Source organism: Hyalella azteca, unplaced genomic scaffold (genome assembly GCF_000764305.2).
Source record: "Hyalella azteca isolate HAZT.00-mixed unplaced genomic scaffold, Hazt_2.0.2 contig15124, whole genome shotgun sequence".
In the NCBI taxonomy this organism is placed as follows: Eukaryota; Metazoa; Arthropoda; class Malacostraca; order Amphipoda; family Hyalellidae; genus Hyalella; species Hyalella azteca.
The window spans coordinates 128780-152450 of NW_025944985.1; the positions used below are offsets into that span (position 1 = coordinate 128780).

The 23671-nt window shown below is 38.3% G+C and overlaps 1 protein-coding gene across 1 annotated transcript; it reads right to left on the reverse strand.

Moving 5' to 3' along the window:
• Positions 1–921: 921 nt before the first annotated feature.
• On the reverse strand, positions 922–15529 carry LOC108670484. Its single transcript, XM_018157960.2, has 21 exons — positions 15508–15529; positions 14770–14892; positions 13887–14027; positions 13538–13632; positions 12870–13239; positions 12406–12548; positions 11879–12161; positions 11535–11629; positions 10992–11199; positions 10593–10696; positions 9650–9980; positions 9230–9372; positions 8107–8239; positions 7610–7900; positions 6342–6775; positions 5510–5738; positions 4791–4947; positions 3478–3550; positions 2815–2912; positions 2403–2481; positions 922–1548 (listed from the first exon to the last, which is right to left on the reverse strand). Exons 1-21 carry the CDS (start codon positions 15527–15529, stop codon positions 976–978), a joined length of 4125 nt encoding a protein of 1374 aa, XP_018013449.2. The 3' UTR covers positions 922–975.
• Between the last annotated feature and the right edge of the window lie 8142 nt (positions 15530–23671).

Consider the following 23671-nt stretch of genomic DNA (forward strand, 5'->3'; position numbering starts at 1 on the left):
TTTTTCTATTTGACGTTGGGGTGATTTGGTTTGCAGTCAATCTCGTGTTTTGAACTAAAAAATGTCCAAAACTCACAACTGTTATAGTTTGTTATGATGTTAGTGTTAGGTGGAACATGAGGTAGCTATAAGCCGAGTGTAAAATCCTTTGTATTTCAGGCTGCGCTTCGTAGTTTTCTATTTTTGTAAGTTTTGTATATTTAAGGTAGACTCTGTTAATTTCTTGTTAACGGTTGCTCTTGAGTATTTTTTTTAACGAACAACAATATTTTAACGTTAACTCTGTGTCATTGCAATCGCAATTAAATGATGTGTAAGAAATTTTTTTCAAGTACTTACCGTGTGTAAATTGCACACTAGCGAAATTTTAGGTAAAATAATTTATTTTTCAAATCTGAATGTAATTGATATTTCCTAGTCATTTCTCTGCATCGCTTATGAACTTATTATGTAAATTGTAAGTAATGAGAGCTGATCTAGGGAGAGAGGCTTGTGAGCCATTATAGTGAAATTTATAAAACTTTGCAAAAAAATATAAGCTTGGCGTCATTTTCCTTGACTACATAGACGAGAAAACATGTTATTCATTTAATTATTATTAATATATCCAACTGCATTCTTGCGAAATCCGTTCTCTCGAACGAAGAATATCCGAACCACAAATTATTTAGTTAGCTATTCGTCGTTCGCTTCATTCTGCTGTATCGAACTTGCGAGCTCTTCAGTTTTCAGAGCATCTAATAATTAACAGAAAATTAATATCGCCTATTGATAATATTTTCTCACATCACTTGCAGCGACAACCGCTCCTCATTTGCTTCAACATTCGGTTTTCACGATTCGAGGGGGCACTTACCGAGAGTTCCTAAATGCGCGTTTTGAATTTCATGAACACCGAGAATATATTTGGCTTTTAAAACAAAAAATTCAACATGAAGATTTTTGCTACTCATTCATCATATAACTTTGATATTTTTAATCGATTGTACCATCTCGTTGAGTTCGGAAAGCAGATCTCGAAGATGTCTGACCAATTACGCCATTTGCGAGATCGAGATGGGTCAGACTTCGTGAACTTCTACCGAGAGATCTCTGATCGATCAAACCTCGTGAACTTCGACCGAAAGATCTCTGATCGATCAAACCTCGTGAACTTCGACCGAAAGATCTCTGATCGATCAAACCTCGTGAACTTCGACCGAAAGATCTCTGATCGATCAGACCTCGTGAACTTCGACCGAGAGATCGCTGATCGACCACACCTTTTGTGAGGCCAAGATCGATCAGATTTTCGCCGCGGCCGAGAGATCTGCGACCGATCTCCTCATTCGTGAGGCTGAGATCGATCAGATCTTGATCGGGAGATCTCGCGTGTCGGTGACTCTGAGTACCGGCGCTCGGTACTGCGGATGTGAGGGCGTCGAGGGTCGGAGTTTGAGGGCTGCGGCATGAGGGACTCAGCACGCAGTCCAAGCCCTCGTTGAGGGTCAACAAAAACTGCGGCGCTGACGACCTCTTCACGTCATCGTCCACGTAATCTCTGAGCGTCTGTACACCGTAACAATTAATCAATTAATGCAAATTAATTAATTAATTACTTAATGTAAATTAATTTAATAATGTAAGTAATTTACAGAATAATGTAAATTCATTCATTGATTAATATAAATTAATAATTTAACGTAAATTAATATATGCACATTAAATAATTGATGGACGTAAATTAATTAATTATTATAAGTAGACCGTAACAATTAATGCAGATCTTTTAGTTTATTCAGTCATTTTTTTTCTGTCCGACCGGAACTCAAAAGTCTATTCAATGTCTTCGATGGTCAGTGAATTTGGAGAGGGTTCCTTAACCAATTATTTCCGTTGAAAACGTTGGTAGAAATCGAAACGTTTGTAAAAGGAAAAAAATGCGAGTCAATCAAAAAAGATAATTTTCAAGAAGTTACAACTGCAACATCGCTGATATTTGAAGAATGCTTCCAATGAATTTGATGTAGTAGAATATTGATTGACGATGGGTCGCTGGAGTTAAATGGTAGACAAGATGAAACAAATAAGTAAGAGTCACTTGTGAAGTGAAAGATGGATTATAATTTCGTCAATAAGGTCCTGAATCGTTCCACAGTTGACCATTCATGGCTCCCATTGTAAATAATTCAGGACGCCACCAGGAGACCAACAATTAATACAATTACATTTATAGAATAGAATAAAAGTGTCGGCACTGAAGAAATAGGCCCATTTAGCTATTACTCTTGTCCAGAGTCAACCATCCTCGTTTCAAAGAAGCTGTAATTATCTCAACTGTGCAATTTAGCTTAAAAAAATGAAGTATTTAACAAGCGTAGGCCCATCCATACTGAGCTAAATAATGTCTTGCAACAACTAACCTTTTCCGCTGCAACGGCTGAGAAGAGTCGTCCGTCTCCGGCGTGTAGGTATAGCAGCACAGCCGGTAAGTAGTGGATTCTGCACAATCGCGACGTCATCAATTAGCAAAAATAGCTATCATTACATATTTTCCTAATGACTATGGTAAGTTATGAAGACCTTATGTCAGTTCATAATGTATATGAAGCCATTTTGATAATCAGATTCCATCTTCCACTGGATACTAATCTTTAAGATTTTTTTTTCTGCAACCATTGAGCCGTAATTCTGTCGTCGTTGAGTGAACATACTAATCAACATTTGCATTCATCTAATATCATAACACAATGCTATAAATACGAGGAATCAACATCAAAGCAACACAAGCGATATATTTGCCAGTAAAATAGAGGATATTCTCTTGGTTCTCACCTCTCCTGATCCCTGATGATTCTATGGAACTCGATGACGACGAGCAACGGACGTCGCAGGAGCACGTGCTTCAGCGCCACCCAACCCAGCCCACAGGCCTGAGGTTAGGATCAATTAGTTAATTATTATTTATTTATTATTTATTTATCAAGTATTAATCAATTATTTATCAATTATTAATAATTAATCAATTATTAATTAATTTATTCATTATTTATCAATTATTAGTTTTTATTTATATGAACTTTTCATACATCAATTTATAAGGCTTACACACAAGACCTCTGCATATCTCAGCCTGAGCAAGTTGTTAAACTTCATAGAATAAAATAGTGATTTACTTATATTATGAACTCTGCACACGAGCCATCATTAAGCCTAGGCTGGGGAAATTATTAAACATATTAGAATTATAACGGGTATAAACCCAGGATATAAATGTGTAAATATGATATACATGTATTAAAAATTGAGAAAAATTATACCACGCGTGCAAAACCGAGCGAGAAAATAAGACACAATTTATTCGCAAATGAAGTAGAATCTAGAAACCACACGGGATTCAATGAAATTTCACAAAAAATTAGTTCATGTTTAGCTAAAAGAATCATAAAATACATGTTTATACTGGAAAAAAATAAATAATAACTATCAAGAACTCACATTCAGCATCACTTCATCGGAACCAATCCAAGACTCGACAGCGCCGCTCAAGCATTCCTGGGCTTCGATCTTCCTGTGGGTACGACGTAATAATAAGAAATAATATACGTTTAAAAATTACTTTTGAAAGACAACACTTCTAAAGAATCCAGTGTTTCCAATGTTACAGATGTACAATGAATTTCTAATTTTATTTTTGAATATTAAAGAATATAATTTGTCAATTTTTTTAATATATAATTTTTTCAAAATTATTTATTCTGTCTATTAATTCATGCATTGCCTCTAACTTCACACAAGTGTGCAAAATTTCATATCAATTCGACAGGTAAAAGTGTGTCAAATATCAATTATAAGATTTGTAGCTGACAAAATTATTTTTTCAGTTTTTTATTATTAAAAAAAAAATTATTCATAAAATTATTTATTTTGTCATTTGATTCATGCATTGTTTCCAACTTTACGCAAGTGTGCAAAATTTCAGATCGATAGGATAAGTAGAAGTGTATTAAATTTCGATTACAAGATTTGTAGCAGACAGACAGACAGACAAGAAGTGAAGTTAAAGAGAAGTGTTGTAATAATTATGAAGTCGTAACTCCATCAATCACTGTCGACAAATCAAGCTAAACCATTGAGCTACATTCGCCTGTTCAGCGGAACCATTTAAGAGAGAAACGCAAGATACAGCGATATATTTTCTCGCTAAAGTTTATGCATCAGCAGCATGACAAAGGACTAGAATTCTGTATTAATAAATGAGGCCGCTACATTCATCTATTAGATGAGGTAAATAAATAATGATATTAGATGAGATAAATGTTTCGAGTCCGATTAAGAGAATTAATTACAAGACATGAATTAACTATAAAATATAATGTGCTAAATTATTCAATGTCATGGTAAGGCATCCAACTGTATTAAAGATTGATATCATGATGGAGATTTTACATTGAACTATGAATACAAAATGACGTAATGGACTTTAGTATTATTGTTACGAATTACAACATGATTGATATTTTACTGTAGATGTAGTGGTAAATAAAGAATGTAAATAAAGAATTTACTGAAGTTTCACCGATAGGAATTATCTCTTCAATTAAATACAGTGAGAAAGATTAACTGTTATTCTTATCTTACGATACCCGAAGTAGTAAAAAATCATGAATAAATTAGCCTTATCATTGCAATTTTACGTATAATTATTATTATACGAGGGACACACAATAATTATTCTTATCAGTTATTATTATTATTCCACACTATAATTATAATCACTACTAATTATCATTTAAATGTAATCAACTCACAAGTTTTCTACGTGCTTGTGATCAAGCAATATCGAGGCAGAATCCCGAGCTCGCGCCGTGTTGCCCGCGACGAAGACAAATTCTGGCACCGCAGGTTCGGGGGGAGCGGGGCTGGTCGGGGGGACCAGTGTTGGGGAGAACTCGGTAGTGGGGATGTCTGTATGGATAAATATTACTAAAATATTCCCCTTCAGTTGAAAACACTTTTGAGTTTCAAACATTGAACACGAGTTATTAATAATCAAGAGGCATAAATGGAAAAATCATGATGTTACTCGTAGAAATGTCAGTGGCATTGAAGTGTGCGTGAAGAAGTTGTTTGAACACTAAATTAATGTTGATTAATACGGTGATAATTGGAAGCAATTTTCATGAAATCTCTTCTATCTGGCAATCATAAGATTGTAAGTGATTGTACTACAAGATTTTACAACCTGTGCTTATTACATTTATACGCTAAGCTGTTCATACGGAGGACTGATGAACGAAATGCATACAAAAGTCGTAATTTAAAAGTGTAGTTTTAACCATCAGATTCTACCGTGAAAAAATGTTTGATAGAACAACATCCAAGGCTCACAAATAATGACGATAATCTTTGGAGTAAATTTTATGAAGAAATACATATCTCACACTTTGCAATTTGGCATACAGTGTAGCTCAGTATTAACACATCCTCTCACATCTTCGTGTTAGTGCAGACAATTATCCCAACATACCTTCTATGAGAGACACAGTGTAGCTGTGTATGGGCACATCTTCCCACGTCTCCACATTAATAACAAAGCACGTGAATGTTTTAGGCAGGAGGTCGCTGAGAGCGCTGGCCCTTATCACGAGATGACCAGCCTCCGTGACGGTCATTCCTTCAATGCCGGCCAGGTCAATGGAGCCTATGAAGAGGATCTCGCTGGCGTCACTCTCTACCGGACTCTGAGCCCACGTGACCTAACAAACACCATTTACATTTGGTATGTATGTATTTGATTTATGGGATATTACATATTTAGTAGTCGAAATTTGAGCCTATGTTTTAAGCCTGACATCACAAATATAAATAAGGCGCGTATCCACAATACTAATCCGCTAGCAGATATAAATATGTTAAGGGAAGACCCCTGTTCAGACTACTAGAAGGTAAATAATATTTTCATGTCACTGGGGAAGGTTCGGTGAACAAGATTCAAACCCCATGGGAACACAACAGCACGTTATTCACTATCTCTGTCATCGCAGTTAATTAATGATAGAATGCCTTTATTTAAATTAAAAAAAACAATGGATGCAGTGCATTTATCTCACGGGATAATCTTATTAATTTAATTATTCCAAAACTTTACTAGAAAATTTTAGCTCATGGACAAACTAAATGATTTGATATTCATAATTATTCAACAAGTTGAGCATAGTTTTTTTTTGTGACTAAAAAGCGTTTTAAACTAAGTTGATGCACAGACAGTCAAACTTAACCTACAAGTCTCGTCCAAACTCAAGATACAGACAGTTAAAATCAACCTGCTGGTCTGGCAAAAACTGAAATGCTTAGATCACCTCTGAGAGCACGGAATACGGAGAGCAATGCAAGTCGACATTTTGGGTTTTATCTATGCGGATGAAATGCTGCTGAATTTCCGTCTCATTCACGATGAATCCAACGAAGTCTTCGTTTAAATCAGGGACTTCTATGCTCTCTTTTTGAGACATAACCTCACTTTCAGAAGTAGAAGATATGTCAGGCAATGGAGTAGAAGACATTACAGGTGGTAAAGTATAAAACATATCTGGTGGTGAAGTGCTAGGCGTGAACGGGAAGGAAGGAGTAGAAATGGAAGGAATTGTTGTAGTAGTTATGTTCGCAGTAGTCCTCGTGGATGTTGGTTGCGATGACGACGATAAAAGTTCTTCCGTGGTGGCCATCGTGTCAGGGGACGTGGTTGGGGGCTCCCAATGCGAAGTCGATACTTCAGGGGTCTCAGTGAGAGCATCTACTCTGTCAGGGTGTAACTTGCAATTAACAATTACAACGAATATCTCCAGTCAAAAGGGAAATAATAAATAGCTGAAAACACAAATTTAACATTATGAAACAATGCATGGAGACACGTTTATTTCGTTAAAGTTTTAGGCGATGAAAGCCAATGTTATACCTGCTGCAGTCAAATATTAGTGTAATGGCCTTGACAACGTCGTTCATCTATTTAAAAATAACAGTCGGTGTCTAAGGAACGATAAATAAACATAGTGATAACGTTAAAAAATTATAAAGTAAAGGGACAACCGGCTATACATACAAATAAACTCCTATGGAAATCTCACACCCATTGGAAATGCGCGGCTATATACTTTACTAACAGAGCTCACAAAAAAGGATTGATACGATGACTTAGAGTTTGCTGGTAGCACTTTACTTGACTGATCTCTTTTTCATGCAGAATACTATCATTTTGCGGAACTAAGCCGTGTCATAGTTCATGTGAACATGAAAATAGTACAGGAAGTCATTTGGCAGACTTGTGACGACTGCATGAGTGACATTTTCACGGCAGTGACGTGAATATGATCGGCTAGTTGGGTAGGCTCATAATATGCTTACATTTATCGCCGCGTTAGGACTTATTTGTAATTTTAAGTGCGAGGTTACATTATAAAACTTTCATTCTAAAGTCATTGAAAGTTTGAAGTTTATTCTATGAGTAAATTCTGAGGTTTTACAGAAAACCAAGTCCAGTTACCACAACATTTCCAGAACCATATTACAGTTAATAAAAGAATTCCAATAATTATGACTGGATTCAAATAGTGAGCTTCTAGACCCTCACCGTCCGTATAATCGTATTCACCGCTGTGCTCGGGCCAGTTCTCTGGAGCAGCTGACTCTGTAGAGACAGAAACTTGGGTCGTCACGACGAAAATTGGTAATGTCGTGACGTTTACAGAGTCTTCCGACACATCTGCACTGGACGTATAAGGAAACTTAGTTGAAATAGGAACTTCTGACGTCAACTCGAATATTTCTTCTTCAGTAAACCTAATGGGTGGCGTTGTGGGAAGAAGTTGGCTGTTTCTGAAATCAGGCGCTTGGGTGGTGGGCAAATCTTGCAGGACATTTTCTGTTGAAAAAATTGTCTCTGGATTAAACTTATTACATTATAATTAAAAGCTCTAAAGCTAAAATTGCCTTGATTGCCGACGCAACGAAAAAACATATGGATTCTTTTCATTAACACCAAGCATATAAGCATATTCATTAGAAACAAACTATAAATACTTTCATTAATCTGTCTTAGGATAATTAATGAAAAAATTGAATACCAACCAAAGTCATGATCCATAACCACTTTGAGTTGAGTAGAAGATTTGACGGTGATGTTCAACACGGTAGCCGCGCAGTCGTACAGATCATCTTCAGTGGCCGGGTCCAAAATCAACGTTGCCTGGCCCACACCGTCCTTTGCGGTGTAATTCAACTAATTAATACCGTTGAAAATAAAACTGGTTCAATATTCAATAACTGATCTCTTCTTCAAACCGGGGCAGATCCACAGAAATTTCCTTCTTTGTTGCATTGCTTTCCGCGTGAAAATGTTCGAAAGCTATTTAGGCTTGTAACTCGTCAATCCGCAATCTATTTCATTAATTTAAACAAATGCTATTAAAACCGAAATTGAGTGTTTCGGAGAAACTAATACAAAAAATCACAGCCCTCGTATGCTCATGGCGTTACGAGTGAATACAAACTTCGACTATATATACATTTAATCTACGATCCGAAGGCTTAGTGACCTAGGTCATGGATAAGCATTGGCGATCTCAAGGTGTTTGATGAGGAGCTTCCTTGTGAAAAAATATCTTACTCGTCTTATTATCATCATAGAATCGCATTAGATAAATTATTGCACAAAATAATCAACTCTAGAGCCTTGATTGAAGTCGTAGCAACCGTGTGGGTGGCTGCATAATTAACGTAAATAAATTAATAAACCATTTTTATTAAATAGAAGTGCAGCAAACTTCCTGGCTGCACCAGGCCGGTTTCGCCGAGCTGATTTTAAATGCTGGATGGCAAATGCGGCGCTAGATCGAGCCGCTCTGAGAAGAGACAGCTTCTCATGCATGACATTATAGAATCGCGCAGTGATATGGTGATACAATGTCGCGCAGTGATATTGTGAAACAATGTCACGCAGTGATACGGTAAAACAATGTCGCGCAGTGATATGGTGAAACAATGTCGCGCTGTGATATGGTAAAACAACGTCGCGCAGTGATATGGTGAAACAACGTCGCGCAGTGATATGGTGAAACAACGTCGCGCAGTGATATGGTGCAACAATGTCGCGCAGTGATATGGTGAAACAATGTCGCGTAGTGATATGGTGAAACAACGTCGCGCAGTGATATGGTGAAACAATGTCGCGCAGTGACGCAGTGAAACTCACTGCAAGGACGGTGTTGGGACGATGATGTGAGGTCCAGGTGACGTGTGGTGCAGGGGAACCTGACGATGCACACTCCAGCACCACAACTTGCCCCTTCGTCACCACCAAACTGGGCCCGGGTGATGACACGATCACAGGCGCCACTGAAATAATAAATGAAATTAAGATAACCCCTCAGGAAACTCATACCTAGGATTAGCATGACAAGTGACATGCGATTGTCGGCCATGTGTTGTGCAGTATCTTTAAGAATTAAGGTTCACGGAAGTTTTGTTTCGGAACAAGTTTTATTTCCCCCAACCTACTCTTCCTTTGTAGATAAAAATTTTACCCCAACTTACGTTTTCTTTGCTATATATAAAATTTTCCGCTAATTTACTCTTCCTTTGTTATATATAAATTTTCCCTCAACTTACTCACCATAAACTGTCAAGTTGACGAACTCGTTGGCCATCCACTCAATGCCGTTCCATCTGGCCAAGCATCCCCAAACTCCCGCTGATCCCTCATCCACCGGCTCCACTGTCTGGTGGTAGCTCCACTGCACGGTGGATGACGCGTGGATGCAGCTGCCATTTGCATCCAGTATTTGATTGGATGCGTCGTGGGGCATTTGATTTTGGTCATAAATACTATCGTCGGAAGGTGGCTGCTCTGTGCCAGCCACACAAGGGGAGTTTTTTGCTGGCGTCTGAGGGTCGTTGTCCACCAGCAGTCCCACGGGTGAGCCGTTGTGCAGAAGCTCCACCTCCTAAATGATGGAGGAAAAGTCTTCATAAATTTATTTTTTATAATAAAAGCATATTTGAGAAGATTTAAAGCTCACGAAGGTAACTTTTAAGGTTGTGGAAGAAGATCATTGAAGTTTTATTATGGATTAATTATGAATTTTTCGTGGTGTTGGAATTTTTTAGCAACATAATGCAAAAAAGGATACTTAGATAAGCTGTGCCGTGGTCTTGTCGGTTCATAGAAGTTCAGGTCCGGGCTATTTCGATCTGGCGTTTTCTCAAAGTGTAAACACAAAACTGGTATAAGTTTATATATGGAAAAATTGTGTATTTCTATCATGAATAAAAAGCCTACATTCCGACTTCAGACGTATGCGTTTGATCGGTCTGTGATCGACTTATATGGATCTCGCCAATGCAAAAATTTTTTCGTCTACGAACATGTAACGAATTTTGGTGTAATTGCCAGTAATCTCACTCACCAAGTAAGGTAATAATCCTACTCACCAAGTAAGGTAATAATCCTACTCACCAAGTAAGGTAATAATGCTACTCACCAAGTAAGGTATTAATGCTACTCACCAAGTAAGGTATTAATGCTACTCACCAAGTAAGGTATTAATCCTACTCACCAAGTAAGGTAATTCTGGTCCCTGCACCTGGCACCGGAATACCACAGAATCTCCGCTCCACGCAGCTGGCGCTTTACCAACCGAACTGAACTCCACCAAGACTTCTGCAAAGTTACCCATTTACAAAAACCTTTTTCATCATCGACATCTGAATTGAATATTATTCGGGTTCACTAATATTTACTTATTTGCACAGTTAAATTCATGGATGAAGTAAGAACGGATGCACATTTCCGACGTCTGTAGTTTCATAAATGAATATTATTCAGGCTCGATATTGTTAATTTTGCTCACTTAAAATCCAGAATGAAGTAAAAACGGATGCAAAGTATCAGTGCGGATTATTAGTGGTTTCAAGCCATCTATTCAGAGAAAATTTTGTAAGCTATTTAAACTCACCGTGAACCAACACTTCTATACTTCGGCCTGGTGATGCTTGAGTCCGGCAAGTATAGACACCAGAATGAGCAGACGTGATGTTGAGCAGAAGCAGCTGGTGAGTGGTGGTGAAGAGACGCGGGTCACCACCACCACCATCACCATCGGTCGGCACCATTTCATCACCCGCGGTGTTTTGAATCTCGGTCCCGTTGTGTAAAAATGTTACCTGGTATCGAAGAAATGAGGTTTTGTTAGGAATATAAATTGCCTAGAAAGCAATCGTGTTTTGGTTTACCAGCTCAAATTTAGATGAAAATATTTCAATATTTCATCAACGTAAAAGCGTCCGTTTGATTTAAAACATTCAGAAGAAAATCAATTGCAAAAAAGAAATCGATATAGCACGGAAAATCAAGTGAAAACACGATACCATTCGATGTTAAACGCAAACTTATTTACATGCAATAGCTTAACATAATAATTTTAAAGCGAAGGAAGAATAAGCGAAGGAAGAATGAAAAGAGGGCTAACCTCGCCCAGCCAGCCAATCAGAGCGCTTACCTCGCCCTGCTGGCCAATCACACGGCAGGAAAGCAGCAGCTCCCCTCCCTGCACAGCCAATGGCGTCGCAGAGATGCTCACCACCGCCTCAACAGCTGAAGGCCGAACAGAAGCGTCAAATTTTATCATCAAATTTTAAATAATTAAGAGTAACATAATATAAGTACAAATTACGTTACGAAATGAAAGTAATGATCTTCTTGCTGATTTATTTGGAAAGTCTCCATAGATGAAAAAAATACTTGTACTAATGCTTTTTAATTTATTATTATGTTTCCTTTTTATACCCTTTTTAGTTATAAGGAATGCCACTCGTATTTTACGATAGTGGAGTTCAAACTTACGTTGAACAACAAGATTTATGCCTTCGGATTGTTCCTTATCGAAGCCACAGGAGTACAGGCCGCTGCCATGAACTTCAGCGTCTTTCACAAGCAGAAGTTGACGAGAAATGATGTCATATTCATGCCTGATTGACGGATTTATTTCATTATCCTCTAATTCTTCCCAAACATTATCCGGTATTGAATGGTCGTTTTTCTGCCTGCCAGCGGTCAAGGAGATTCTCTCATAGCGACTTTGTTCGCCATGGAAGCTGATGAGAGTCCCGTTGTGGTAGAAATTTACCTGTGATTACGAATATTTTATTAAAATTTGAAATACAACACTTAAGTTGATATTAGATGATTGATGGTGATTCAAGAAGTAAGTTGAATGTGAGATCTAATATCCGTAGAGTTTCAAGCAAAAATGAAATAATCCGTGAACAATTTCACATTGTTCCTGCATCGCTCATGAAGCTGCGAGAGTAATGATGAATTTAACAGCAATATAATCGTAAAAATATTACCTTAATTCATCACCACAGCACCTGCTTGTTCCTAGCATTAGCTAGAATGCAGATGACGGCTACATGTTGCTGATGAGGGGCGCCGTCGTGAGGCATCCGGTGCTGCGGAGCGACGGTCTTGACGAACACCGCGCCGCGCGTCCCCACCACGTATGGCGCGCGCGCTACCGAAATTGAATATCGAAGTGTATAAAATAATAAAAATAAATTCAATTAAATTTATAAAAGTAGACAGAAGAATAGTGACACGAGAGAAATACTAAAACAAATTTTCTGTGAGATGTGATGCCTAGTAACATACAAAACTGTTTAGAAATATTTGTTCGCATTAACATTTCTTTCACGTAGTTAATGAATGCTCGAAGGTATGAACATAAGAAAACAACTACGATGTTTGAAATAAATGAGTAGAATATAAAGACTTCATGTGCTTGTTTTTAACGCTAAAGTGGCAACGGCTATATTTGTTATTGAGAACTACGTACGTTTTACGACGATAGGAAGCGACGCCTGTGCTCCGTTTGGCCCAGCGTGACAAGTGTACACGCCGTTGTCCTGAGCGGTGGCGCGCGACACCCGTAGAGTGTACGCGAAAAGCAGGTCACCCGCTCTGCGAACCTGGGACGCTGCGTCAGCTTCCTCACCAATTTGAACGGAGTCCATTAATTCAGAGTCAGCTGATCTAGCGATTTCGTCTTGAAAGTTTACGATATTATCAGTTTTTGTGCGTTGGCCGGTTTCATCTCCTTCTATAGATTGATGAAGGCTTTTAGAAACGGCTACTTTTTCAATGGAATATCGGGATCCGTTTTCACCATCGGGACGAAGAGCTTTTTTCCCAGATACAAAATCCACCTTTCCACGACGAAGAAAATAGAGAAATAAAAGAGATTTGAGGCATTACAAACGCTTAATAAAAAGATAATTTGCCAGCACGTTATTTGTTAAATTGTGGCTTGAAAATTTCAAGTACATTCATCTCCCCGCGAGAATTCAACAAAACTTCAAACAAATTGAGCAGTTTAGCTTACAAGAGATAGCTTTGATAGCGCAATTTCTGGGTAATCTAAAATACCTATTTCTATCATAAGGTAACTCGTCAGTTCATGAATAACATAATCAAGGCGAGTAAAAGAGTATATATGATACTCACGAAACCATCCCAGTCTTGCACCACGCACGTGATAACCAGGTCTTCTCCCTCGACCACGTCTGACGCAACCATCGATACAACCTTCGGCTTCGGGGCTTACGAATATAGAGGTTGATAAATAATTAAAATGTCTCGCCTCATCTTTTGGGGAAACTTAACCAAATTAATAGCTCATTGAACAAGTAAAAGGTTCTATAGGTTGAGATTAGTTGTACAAATAATAAAGACCAGCTACCAATCACTCGAGCCGACAAACTACCAATCGACGACGATGAAAATTTGTACGTAAGTTAGAAAATAATGTCCCAGAGTACTTTAAAAAATAATTATTTCCTAATAAATAACTCACAAATGACAGAGATTTGCGTGGTAGAGTTTACACGGCCTGCAGTATTAACGGCCGAACACATGTAGAGACCAGCATCGTGCAGATCCACCGCCTTCATCGTCAGCGCGGACTTCTTGTCCAGCTCATGCCAGTGACCATCCTCTGGACGCGACAGGATATCGTATTGAGTATTACCGACACTTAAAAGCCTAATGACTGTATTAAATTCTATACATTTTTTGAACTGATGATGGAGCAGGTCTCCGAAAATTTTTTTATTGAAGATATGGTGAATTTCTTTGGCGTTTTTTTAGCGTTTAAATAACTTACGATTTAAGCAGAGTAATGACACAAGTACTGAAAACCTTCTGTGAATAGAGTGGCTCAGTATTTTGTCTGTAAACTTAGCTTGTAACTTCTTCTGTGTTTTTTTTTCAATAGCGACTGCACTACCAGTAGAATGTACCTGTATTCTAGAATTTTCGAACTGACGATGGAGCTGGACTCCAAAAAGAGAGCTGGCGAATTTTCATGTGATTTTAGTTGCGTTTAAATCTCTACTAAAGATCTTACTTGGAGACGTTGATAGCATCTCATGGTCATTACAGGGGCCCAATTTATTGATTGTTGCACACAGAATGAATAGTTAGCTGCTTATTTGTTACTTGGGCCCTATCACTCATGAACACGGTTATCGGATATAAGGTAAAAATTGCTAAAATATTATTTAATTAATTTAAATTATGTAATTAATTAAAAACATATAAATTACCAGAGAAGCAAAAATCACCAGGGAACCCATTTTCTCACGATTAAATATGCACTGATATTGAATATTATGGGGCGTTCCTGATAAGATCGATGGTCCCGATAGAAATGTACAAGATATTTTTCTCGTACTTACGGTCAGCTCTGAACCACACGACCCTAGGCGGTGGGATCCCAGACGCGGTACACGGCACCGAGAAGTCAGCACCGACCTCCACTACCAGCGACGGCGGCACCGCCGGGCTGATGACTGGCAGTTCTGAGGGTAATAAGGTTAAAAATGGAAGTAATACTTCTAGAAATTTTTTAACTTTGTGCTAAATTGTAATTATTGGATTAGTTAACGACAAGGGCCATTTCCGAGGGTCAGGGGGTTACTTTACGACTAGAAAAGTAAAATTTATGGTGAAGCAAACGAGGGGAAATGTTTAAAAAAAGGAGGCTGAACAATGAAACAAAATAGACGATGAAAAAGTAGATTTACGATTAAATATATATGCTTAAGAGAAAGTAAAATTAATTTCACTCAGAGAAGCAATTATCAAACATTTAGTCCTAAATTTGTATAAATATTAAACTTCGGCCTTCAACTTTGTATCGCTAATGAAACTATCATGATATCAAGACTTGGTAACCAAACGTGGTGTCGGCAACCAAACATGGTTTCGTTAACCAAACGTGGTTTCGTTAACCAAACGTGGTTTCGTTAACCAAACGTGGTTTCGGTAACCAAACGTGGTGTCGGCAACCAAACGTGTTTTCGTTAACCAAACTTGGTTTCGTTAACCAAACGCTGTTTCGTTAACCAAACGTGGTTTCGACAACCAAACATTGTTTCGGCAACCAAACGTTGTTTCNCCCCTCCCTGACTCACCCCATGTCCACCTAACCTCCATATCCCCTCCCTGACTCACTCCATGTCCACCTAACCTCCACATCCCCCTCCCTGACTCACCCCATGTCCACCTAACCACCACATCCCTCTCCCCCCCCCCTCACCTCGTGGTCGCGCGTGTACTGCGTACGACACGTCAGCTCTAAGGGGCGACCCACGATGAACGGTGAGGCCTCCAGCCCCAGCAGCTGACTAAGACGACCTGACAGCGATGGCTTTTAATGATATAAATGACATCGAAAAATGTGACTAATTCATCTAAAAGATATTCGCACATATCTAAGCAGTTACAAATGAACGAAGTCTCGAGGATAGCGAAAAGTTCGAGGAGAGCAATTTGATGAGAAAAGTTTTATGTATTTATTAATGATATGTATTTATTAATAACTTTATATGTGAGTATATAGCAAAAATTTTGCGAAGAAACTTTTCCGGTAGTAAGTAGCTAAAGCTGTAACTGACAACGAGATGCAGAATGATAGGCAACAAGATTTATCGTGAATAGAATTGGAAAATTTATCTGCCATTCTACTTGAAATCTGTCCAAATGCCCATCTCAGGCGTTTTATTTTAACCACAGCGAGAAAATTACAAATTATATGTAGTTATTGTACTTCAACCCAGATTTGACCACTTCTTGCATTTATTCCCTGTTCAAATCCCTCAAATGAATAATTGGTACAGACATTTATTTTGGAAAAAAACATCAGCATCACATTATTAATAATCAGAATAATTGTCTGCAAAACTTCTTTCGATGAAAAGCTTGCTTTTTCAAAATATCTATGGATAAAATTAGTGTCAGTCTCACCCTCGATGTTGATAAGCAAGGCTCTGGATGCACCTCCGTAGTAGCACACATACTGGCCGTTATCATGCATATCAAAAGACTTGATATTAACTGTAGACTGGACGCTGTCCACGTCCACCAACACCTGTGAGATCTCGCGTTCGACAGATGCTCTCAATATCGCCCCATCTTTCAGCCACACCACCTGAGTAGTTAGAAAATATGAAGCTCTTGGTTCCGGCAGATAAAAACACTCAATATTCTTGTCACGAGTGCCCGAGAAATTATATTTATTACTCATGTCCTTATAGCAATTTCTAGGGGATTCTGAAAAAAGGTATTTAACGAGTATACTTATGTTTGCACAGGTTTTATATGAATAATCTTTGTGTAATAAAACTATGACTTCATGTGTGAATAATGCATAATCAGCTCTTAGTGAGAGCCTTAGTAAAAAATTTAAAATAATCATTAACAATGATTGTATCAGGATACGAAAAAAATGAAAATGTTAACAGCAAAAATAATTTACTTGTCCAGGATGACCAGATGCTGTACAGGAGAGGGACACAAGCTGTCCGTACTGCACCGCGTCCGGAGACGGAGTGGCAGTCAAGGCATCAACGCTGTCGACTGAATCGTAGATGTTGAAAAATCGTTGATGCGAATTGAAACAAATTCACGAGTAACGTCAGAGAAGAATTATCCCAAGAAACATTAGAAATCCAGTTATTATTTGCAGGGCTGTAAACCTGCAAAAGTACTAACCTGACTTTTATACATATATTCTATAACTTACTAAGCTTGTTAAGAATTACAGTATACGACTATATAAGCTTGAAAATTAATTATATTAAGAAAAAATTTAAGACATCTCAGGAATCGGATGTAGGCTAATTCAATTTTTAGTAAAATTATACGCTTAATATATAATGTTTTGAATAGTTCAACAACTAAATGTATTTAGACCCGACGCTGACTAACCAGGGACTCTAACAAGCCAATCTTTGCGAGAGTGCGGGGCGGCAGGCAGGAAGCAAGAGAAGGTAGCGTCCTCCCTCAGCGACGCCACCTGGATACTGAACGTGAGCTCCGTGTCTGAGGTGAAGAACGTGTGGCCGTACGCGGGGTCCGACAGCGAGATGCGCTTACCGTCCCTCAGCCAGCTCACCTGGGGCCATTCATATAATAGAATATTTCATAATCGAATATTATAATCGAATATTTCTTAATCGAATATTAAAATCGAATATTTCTTAATCGAATATTATAATCAAATATTTCATAATCGAATATTATAATAGAATATTTCATAATCGAATATTGTAATCGAAGATTTCAGAATCGAATATTATAATAGAATATTTCATAATCGAATATTATAATTGAATATTTCATTCATATAATGAAATACTGCAATGTTGATAAGCTAAGTTTAATATATTTTACCAATATCACGAATGAGACCCACCTGCGTAGAGCGCGCAGGCTGTATGGTGCAGTTGAGCACAAGAGGGGCGCCGAAGGGCACAGTGGCTGGGCCTGTCAATGCGGTTACCCTCTGCTCAGGCTCCGAACTGCGCGGGTCTGTGCAGTTATGTTCATTAGAAAATTTCGAAGATAGCAGAATGTTTAGAGTAGGATAGAGAGAATATCTAGCCCGATGCTATTAACACGTTGACTCAGAAGTGGTACATACAGTATATGCGTACTACAAAATGTATTTCTCCAGGACGTAGTGGCACATAATTCAGGTTGTCTAAAATCAGCCAAATCCGAGAACATAAAAGGCCAAATAAGGCCGATAACTCAATATATACCAGTTTATTCGTACGTTCCGCTAGAAAAATTCCAATTATTTTCTTTTTGTACTATTTAGACTGTAATTAGGAAGTATCCCTATCATAAATTTTAGCTGGCCAACGCAATTGAGAAAAACTAAATCACGGAATTTGTCCGGAAAAAATGACCGCCTGGCAACCCTGTTTGAAAACAGTACAAAAATGAAATAATAGTACAAGATGAAGCAATCGGAGTCGAAGTGTTAAAATTTAAAATAAGATCTCGCGCTCGCTCCTGGATTGTTTTCTCAAGCCGAAGGAAAATTCGGGGAGAGTTATTGCGAGTCTCGGGAAAGATTACAGTCTATTTTGCTATTATAATTTTGCCTGGAATAATAACTAAAAAAGTTTTGGCTATATGTCTGAATACATTTTAAAGTTAAACAAGAGACAAGCAAACCTGCAGGGTTCAGGAAAAATACAGCAAATTACATGTCCACTATGACATGTAATTCTACATGTAAAAATTAAATGTAATCATGATAAAATAAAATGTAAGCATGTAAAAACAAAAAGTAAACATGTACAAATAAATAAAAACCAAAAAAAATTGTAATAGTAATTTGCTAAATCAACTTTCTCGAAATTTTAGGTCGCCGCAGCACTAATGCCGTCAGCTCTTACGAGAAGCGATTAATTCTAAAAGCACTTTGATCTATAACATATTCAAGCGATATTAAAACCGCTTCGTAGATGTATGGTAATCGAGACCTACAAATATATTTGATAAGAGGGTTTGAACCCTACAGCGATCTTAACAAACAGCGATATCTGAGGGAAGGGTTCAGTGAGCCCCGTCAGCTCACAAAAGACAGTCAGCGATATCAGTCAGCCCCGTTATCTCAGAGATAACAGTCAGCAATATCTGAGACTAGTATTTAGTCAGCCCCGTTATCTCAGAGATAACAGTCAGCGATATCAGTCAGCCCCGTTATCTCAGAGATAACAGTAAGCAATATCTGAGGGAAGTATTCAGTCAGCCCCGTTATCACACCGATAACAGTCAGCGATATCTGAGGGAAGTGTTCAGTCAGCCCCGTTATCTCACCGATAACAGTCAGCGATATCTGAGGGAAGGGTCTCTTCCTCTGACGCCAGCACATGTAGATGCCGCTGTCGCTCTCACGCACCGATGTCAGCGTCAGCACGAGGCTAACGTCAGGAGCGGGGTTCTGACGAGGCATGTCTGACGGCCTGAAATCCAAAGCCTGAAGCATCCAAGATCGACTTGAGAGCTAAGTTCATTTATACATAATTCTATGGCGTGAAACGGTCAATATATTTTCGATTTAACAATATTCAGTTTATTACAACGAAATAGCAGCGGTAGCAGCATCAGTAACCGTAGCAATGGCTGTGGCATCAGTAATAAGTAGCACAAGCACCAATTATTTTGTCAGTAAAAATTAGTTATTAACTTATTCAAGAAACTTTTTATTCTTTATAAGTCATTGTAGCAGTCAAATTTTCAGTTTAACAATAATCAGTTTATTGGGTGCACAAGTTTTACAATTAAAATTAGTATATATAAAATAAACTTGTATTTAATTGGAAGTTAAGGTAGCAATTAATTTTCAATTTAACTATAATCAACTCATCCCTTTCACACGATTAATAATTAAAAAGTTAATTCAATAAACTTATTAAATAATCTTTCATTAGCCGATAAGCCAAAAAAGACACCCGCCTGCTGGGTGATGCTGAAGCGAGGTTCCCCCACCATGACCCGCACCCCCGCTGTGATCACCCGCGGCTTCCGTACTTCGGTGCCCACGACCACCCATCGGTACTGATAAATTCAAGTACAGTTACTTCCCCCCTCGAGAAAAACGATTAAGAAAATTTCAGCACAGTTATTTCAAACAAAAATTACGTCTCAGGTATCAAATTCATGAAATTAATTCCGATATTGCTGCTGAAACAATGATTCAATAATTGTACGAGTCAATTTTATTGTACATAATTCTGTCCATTGGGTACCAAGATTTGAAATATAGCAGGTTGATTATTCTACAATATTTTAGGTTATATCCACGCAGTGAATTAATTTCAGTTATTGTTCGGTACAAATATTTTTTCGCCTATTCGATAGAATATTGAAATAAAACAGCAGTTATAGACCTGTTGCTTCCGGAGGTCATTAATAACCAAGTTGCAGGAAACGATCCTAAAAGAAATACATGACTCCACGTGATAAGTAAGGAAGCCAAGTCTTATATCGTCATTCAAAACAGCATCCTAGCTCCTTTTCCTTCAGAAACTTCAGCAATCGCCAGACAGTGAAGCATTCCAACTCTTCTCATTCAATTTTCACATCCACCCATTCAGCTCAGCCGTCTACTCTTGTTGCTCCATGGGGAAAAATCATCTGCGAATTCAACACACTAGCACTGCTCAACTTTCTTCAGCAGCGTCGGCATCTGCAAACGCTCTGAACAAAATACTCGAGTTTTCGTCCTTTAGAAACACATGTAACCTTGCGCATAGCGCATGTTGGACATCGTAATTAAGGGGTACAGCTACAAGCGTTGGGTGGTCGTTATGTGTAATGAATGCTATAGCTGAAGGGTCTATCATGATGAATATCTTCACTATATTTCGCAAACTATTTCCCCTAAGAATGACATGCTGCTTTCATATGTAGGATAGTCCCTCTTCACTTTGACTTCCAATTTCAATAAGAAAGTTTCACTGAGCAGTCAAACTCGCAAATCCGGAATTAAAGTAAGTAAATATGAATTACAGGAACCGCTTTTCTACTTATTGATCTATTGATCTGATTGCTAGGTCTTTTTAAGTCTTTTTTCTTTTTGTTAAAAAAGAAATTTGTCGTCCGTGCTATAATGAAAAAAGCATGGCATATGCATGCTGAGATATTATGCACGATAATTAGAGCAAATGTGTAGATTCATGTCAATTAAATCTGCCATTAAACTTCATATCACAACAAAAACATCAACAAAAAATACCATTAGGGTACAAGTCCGGCAGAGAGGCTGAATAAGGCTCGGGCACAATAGAGCTATAAATAAATTATCACAGCATTATTATTGGCTGTTATTATGTCCGTTGTTGAGGGAAGAGCGAGGCAGGAAGCCGCTTATCAAACCTAATGTCGGCGCTGGGGGTTGCAGTTGGTTTGCGGTCAGTCGCTTGTTTAGATAAAATTTGAGGGCTTTTCTATAGGCCTAAGCCATCCATGCTCCGTGAATTTAAATAACACGATAATGGTAGAATTTAAGAATTCTTAACATAAACCCGTAATAGTTATTGTAAAAATCTGATAACTGAGAGTCAAAATTCTTTTTCGTTAATGGCAAATAGCAGAATCACACGCGAACGTTGTCATAAATCCTCAACAACTACGTCGAAGGTGAAATTTGTCATTGTATTCATGTCACGTCACAAAGTGCTTCTAGGGTAGTCTGTCACGTGGAACTCGTTTGAGCAAAACGTGCAGGTTAAGAAAAAAAATTTGAAATTTGTGAATGGTAGCTCTGGTTTCCATGGCTTGTCGTTGAGTTCGGTGTTCATAATCTGATTGCTCGGAGCGTGTGATAAACATTCAATAGGGCATGTAGAAAAAATCTCATATAACCTGACTGAAGTTGTCCGTGAGCAATGACAGTAGTCGCACGCACCAAATGAATTTCGTTCAAAATCTCAACTCGTGTTTCAAATATTTAGGTAATCTTTTTTCAATGATTCGCTGATATGCGATTACTATCTGAATCTCGTCTTAATTACGACTGTAAAGACAAGCACTCACACTGCCCAGGCTGGTCGAAATGGCGGGGCATGAGGCCGTGAAGTTGTCACCCGCGCGCAGTTGCTGGTGCTCCACCACGTTGTTGTTATTGTTCTTGTCGTGTTCTTGGCCTGTGCGAAGCGTATAAAGTTAATAATTATGTACGTAATTAGAATCACTAATAGAAGGAAATTTCACTATAACAATTTTCAGCGTGCCCAGTGAGCGCCAAGCAGCACCTCCAAGTTCCACTGGAAGATGCCACACTCATTGATTGCACTCAGTCAGACGAAAACTTCAATGACTATTTCTCGTGAAAATACTTGCGAGTAAACGCATACTCAACTCTCAATTAACCGTTGATAGAGCGCTGAAAAATTCATGACGGCCATAGAACAAATGTCGAAAAATGCATGACAACGACCTAATAATAATGCAGGCTAAAGTCGAAAAATACATGAGAATTACCTCATACTAATGTCAAGTGCATTAGCTTGTCTATGAGCAAATCGGTGAGAAACTTAGAGTAAGGAAGTGATGACGTCATAAAGCATGCCCATTGAGGGGAGGAGGCTGATGCGTTTCACAGCGAACGGCACCTCCCGCTTACCAAGCTCTGGCAACTCGGCCCTGTCGCCATGTGGTCGCCTCAAGTCGCTCTTACGCGGATTGTTTGTCGAGTGATTGTGGCAAGATTTAACTAACCGAACATTTGATCGCAAATCAGAGTGGCAAGGTTTAAAGCTCAAGCCGCGTACAGAAAATTTTTTGTCATCAATCAGAATTATAGAATGCTTTAATACCCACAGTGATCAGCTCTTACATTGCAACGATGTTCAAAACATCAACCGTGAGAAAACATCAACCGTGTCGTACGCAGTAAAGAGTTTGTAGAGTTTGTACATTCCATCCATGCCAAGCAATGAATCACATATAATTATAACGGTTTAGTTAATAATATTCAATAAAAACGAACGTTTTGCTAATCATAACAAATAAATTAATGTCACTATTCTCAATCGATAGAGCGCAATGTACAGTACAGGAATAATGTGTGAACGCTATTCAGATGTACTCTTGTACACGGAAAAATGATCATGGTAGTCTAATATATGATTCAAAATAAAATTGGGACGTTCTCAAACTATTATCATATATATATATATGTACGGACGTGTGTACGCATAACACTTATTAATTGCATCTAAAGTTATACAGGCAATACATTACACAGGGTATGGATGATCCTCACCATGAGTAAAATGGCCAATTAGGCACGAGTAGAGCAGCACCCATAAATATTCACCACCCACCACCATCGCAAGGAGAGCACTGATCCACTGAAGGCTCTATGGCCCTCAGCTCCGGCGCCGAGGCAAACAACGTATCCTATTGACACCAGAAATTAATTAACTACAGCATTAGTATGTTGTACACAAGATGCTGTAAATCCACTACCAACTGATGAAATGCTCAAAAGGAAAGTTAAATTTAAATGAAACTGAAGTTTTTTACGTAAGTTTTTGGGAGATTGTCGAAAAGGAAAGCAACAGAACTTATACTGAAAAGAAAACCGATCCTTTCTTTTTTTTTTAATTAGAGAAGCGTTTGATTAAATAAAAAAATATAACTCAGTACTCACTGCAGTGAGTGATAGAGAGCGTATATTCTCGCCCGTCCGTCCGTGAGGTCACGGACGGACGTCACGGACGGACATGACGAGCACAAAAGCGCCTTTTTAGCGTATTTTCTCATTTATGGAAA

Bases quoted from the DNA above. Each gene is read 5' to 3' on its own strand.
- LOC108670484 (XM_018157960.2), bottom strand. From the start codon at position 15,529: ATGGAGGTTAGGTGGACATGGG. The intron at 11,630-11,878 runs GTAAGTTTGAAC...TTCGGCCTTCAG, and splicing joins CATAAATCTTGTTGTTCAAC to CTGTTGAGGCGGTGGTGAGC. The intron at 11,200-11,534 runs GTAAGCGCTCTG...CTTCGATACCAG, and splicing joins TGATTGGCCAGCAGGGCGAG to GTAACATTTTTACACAACGG.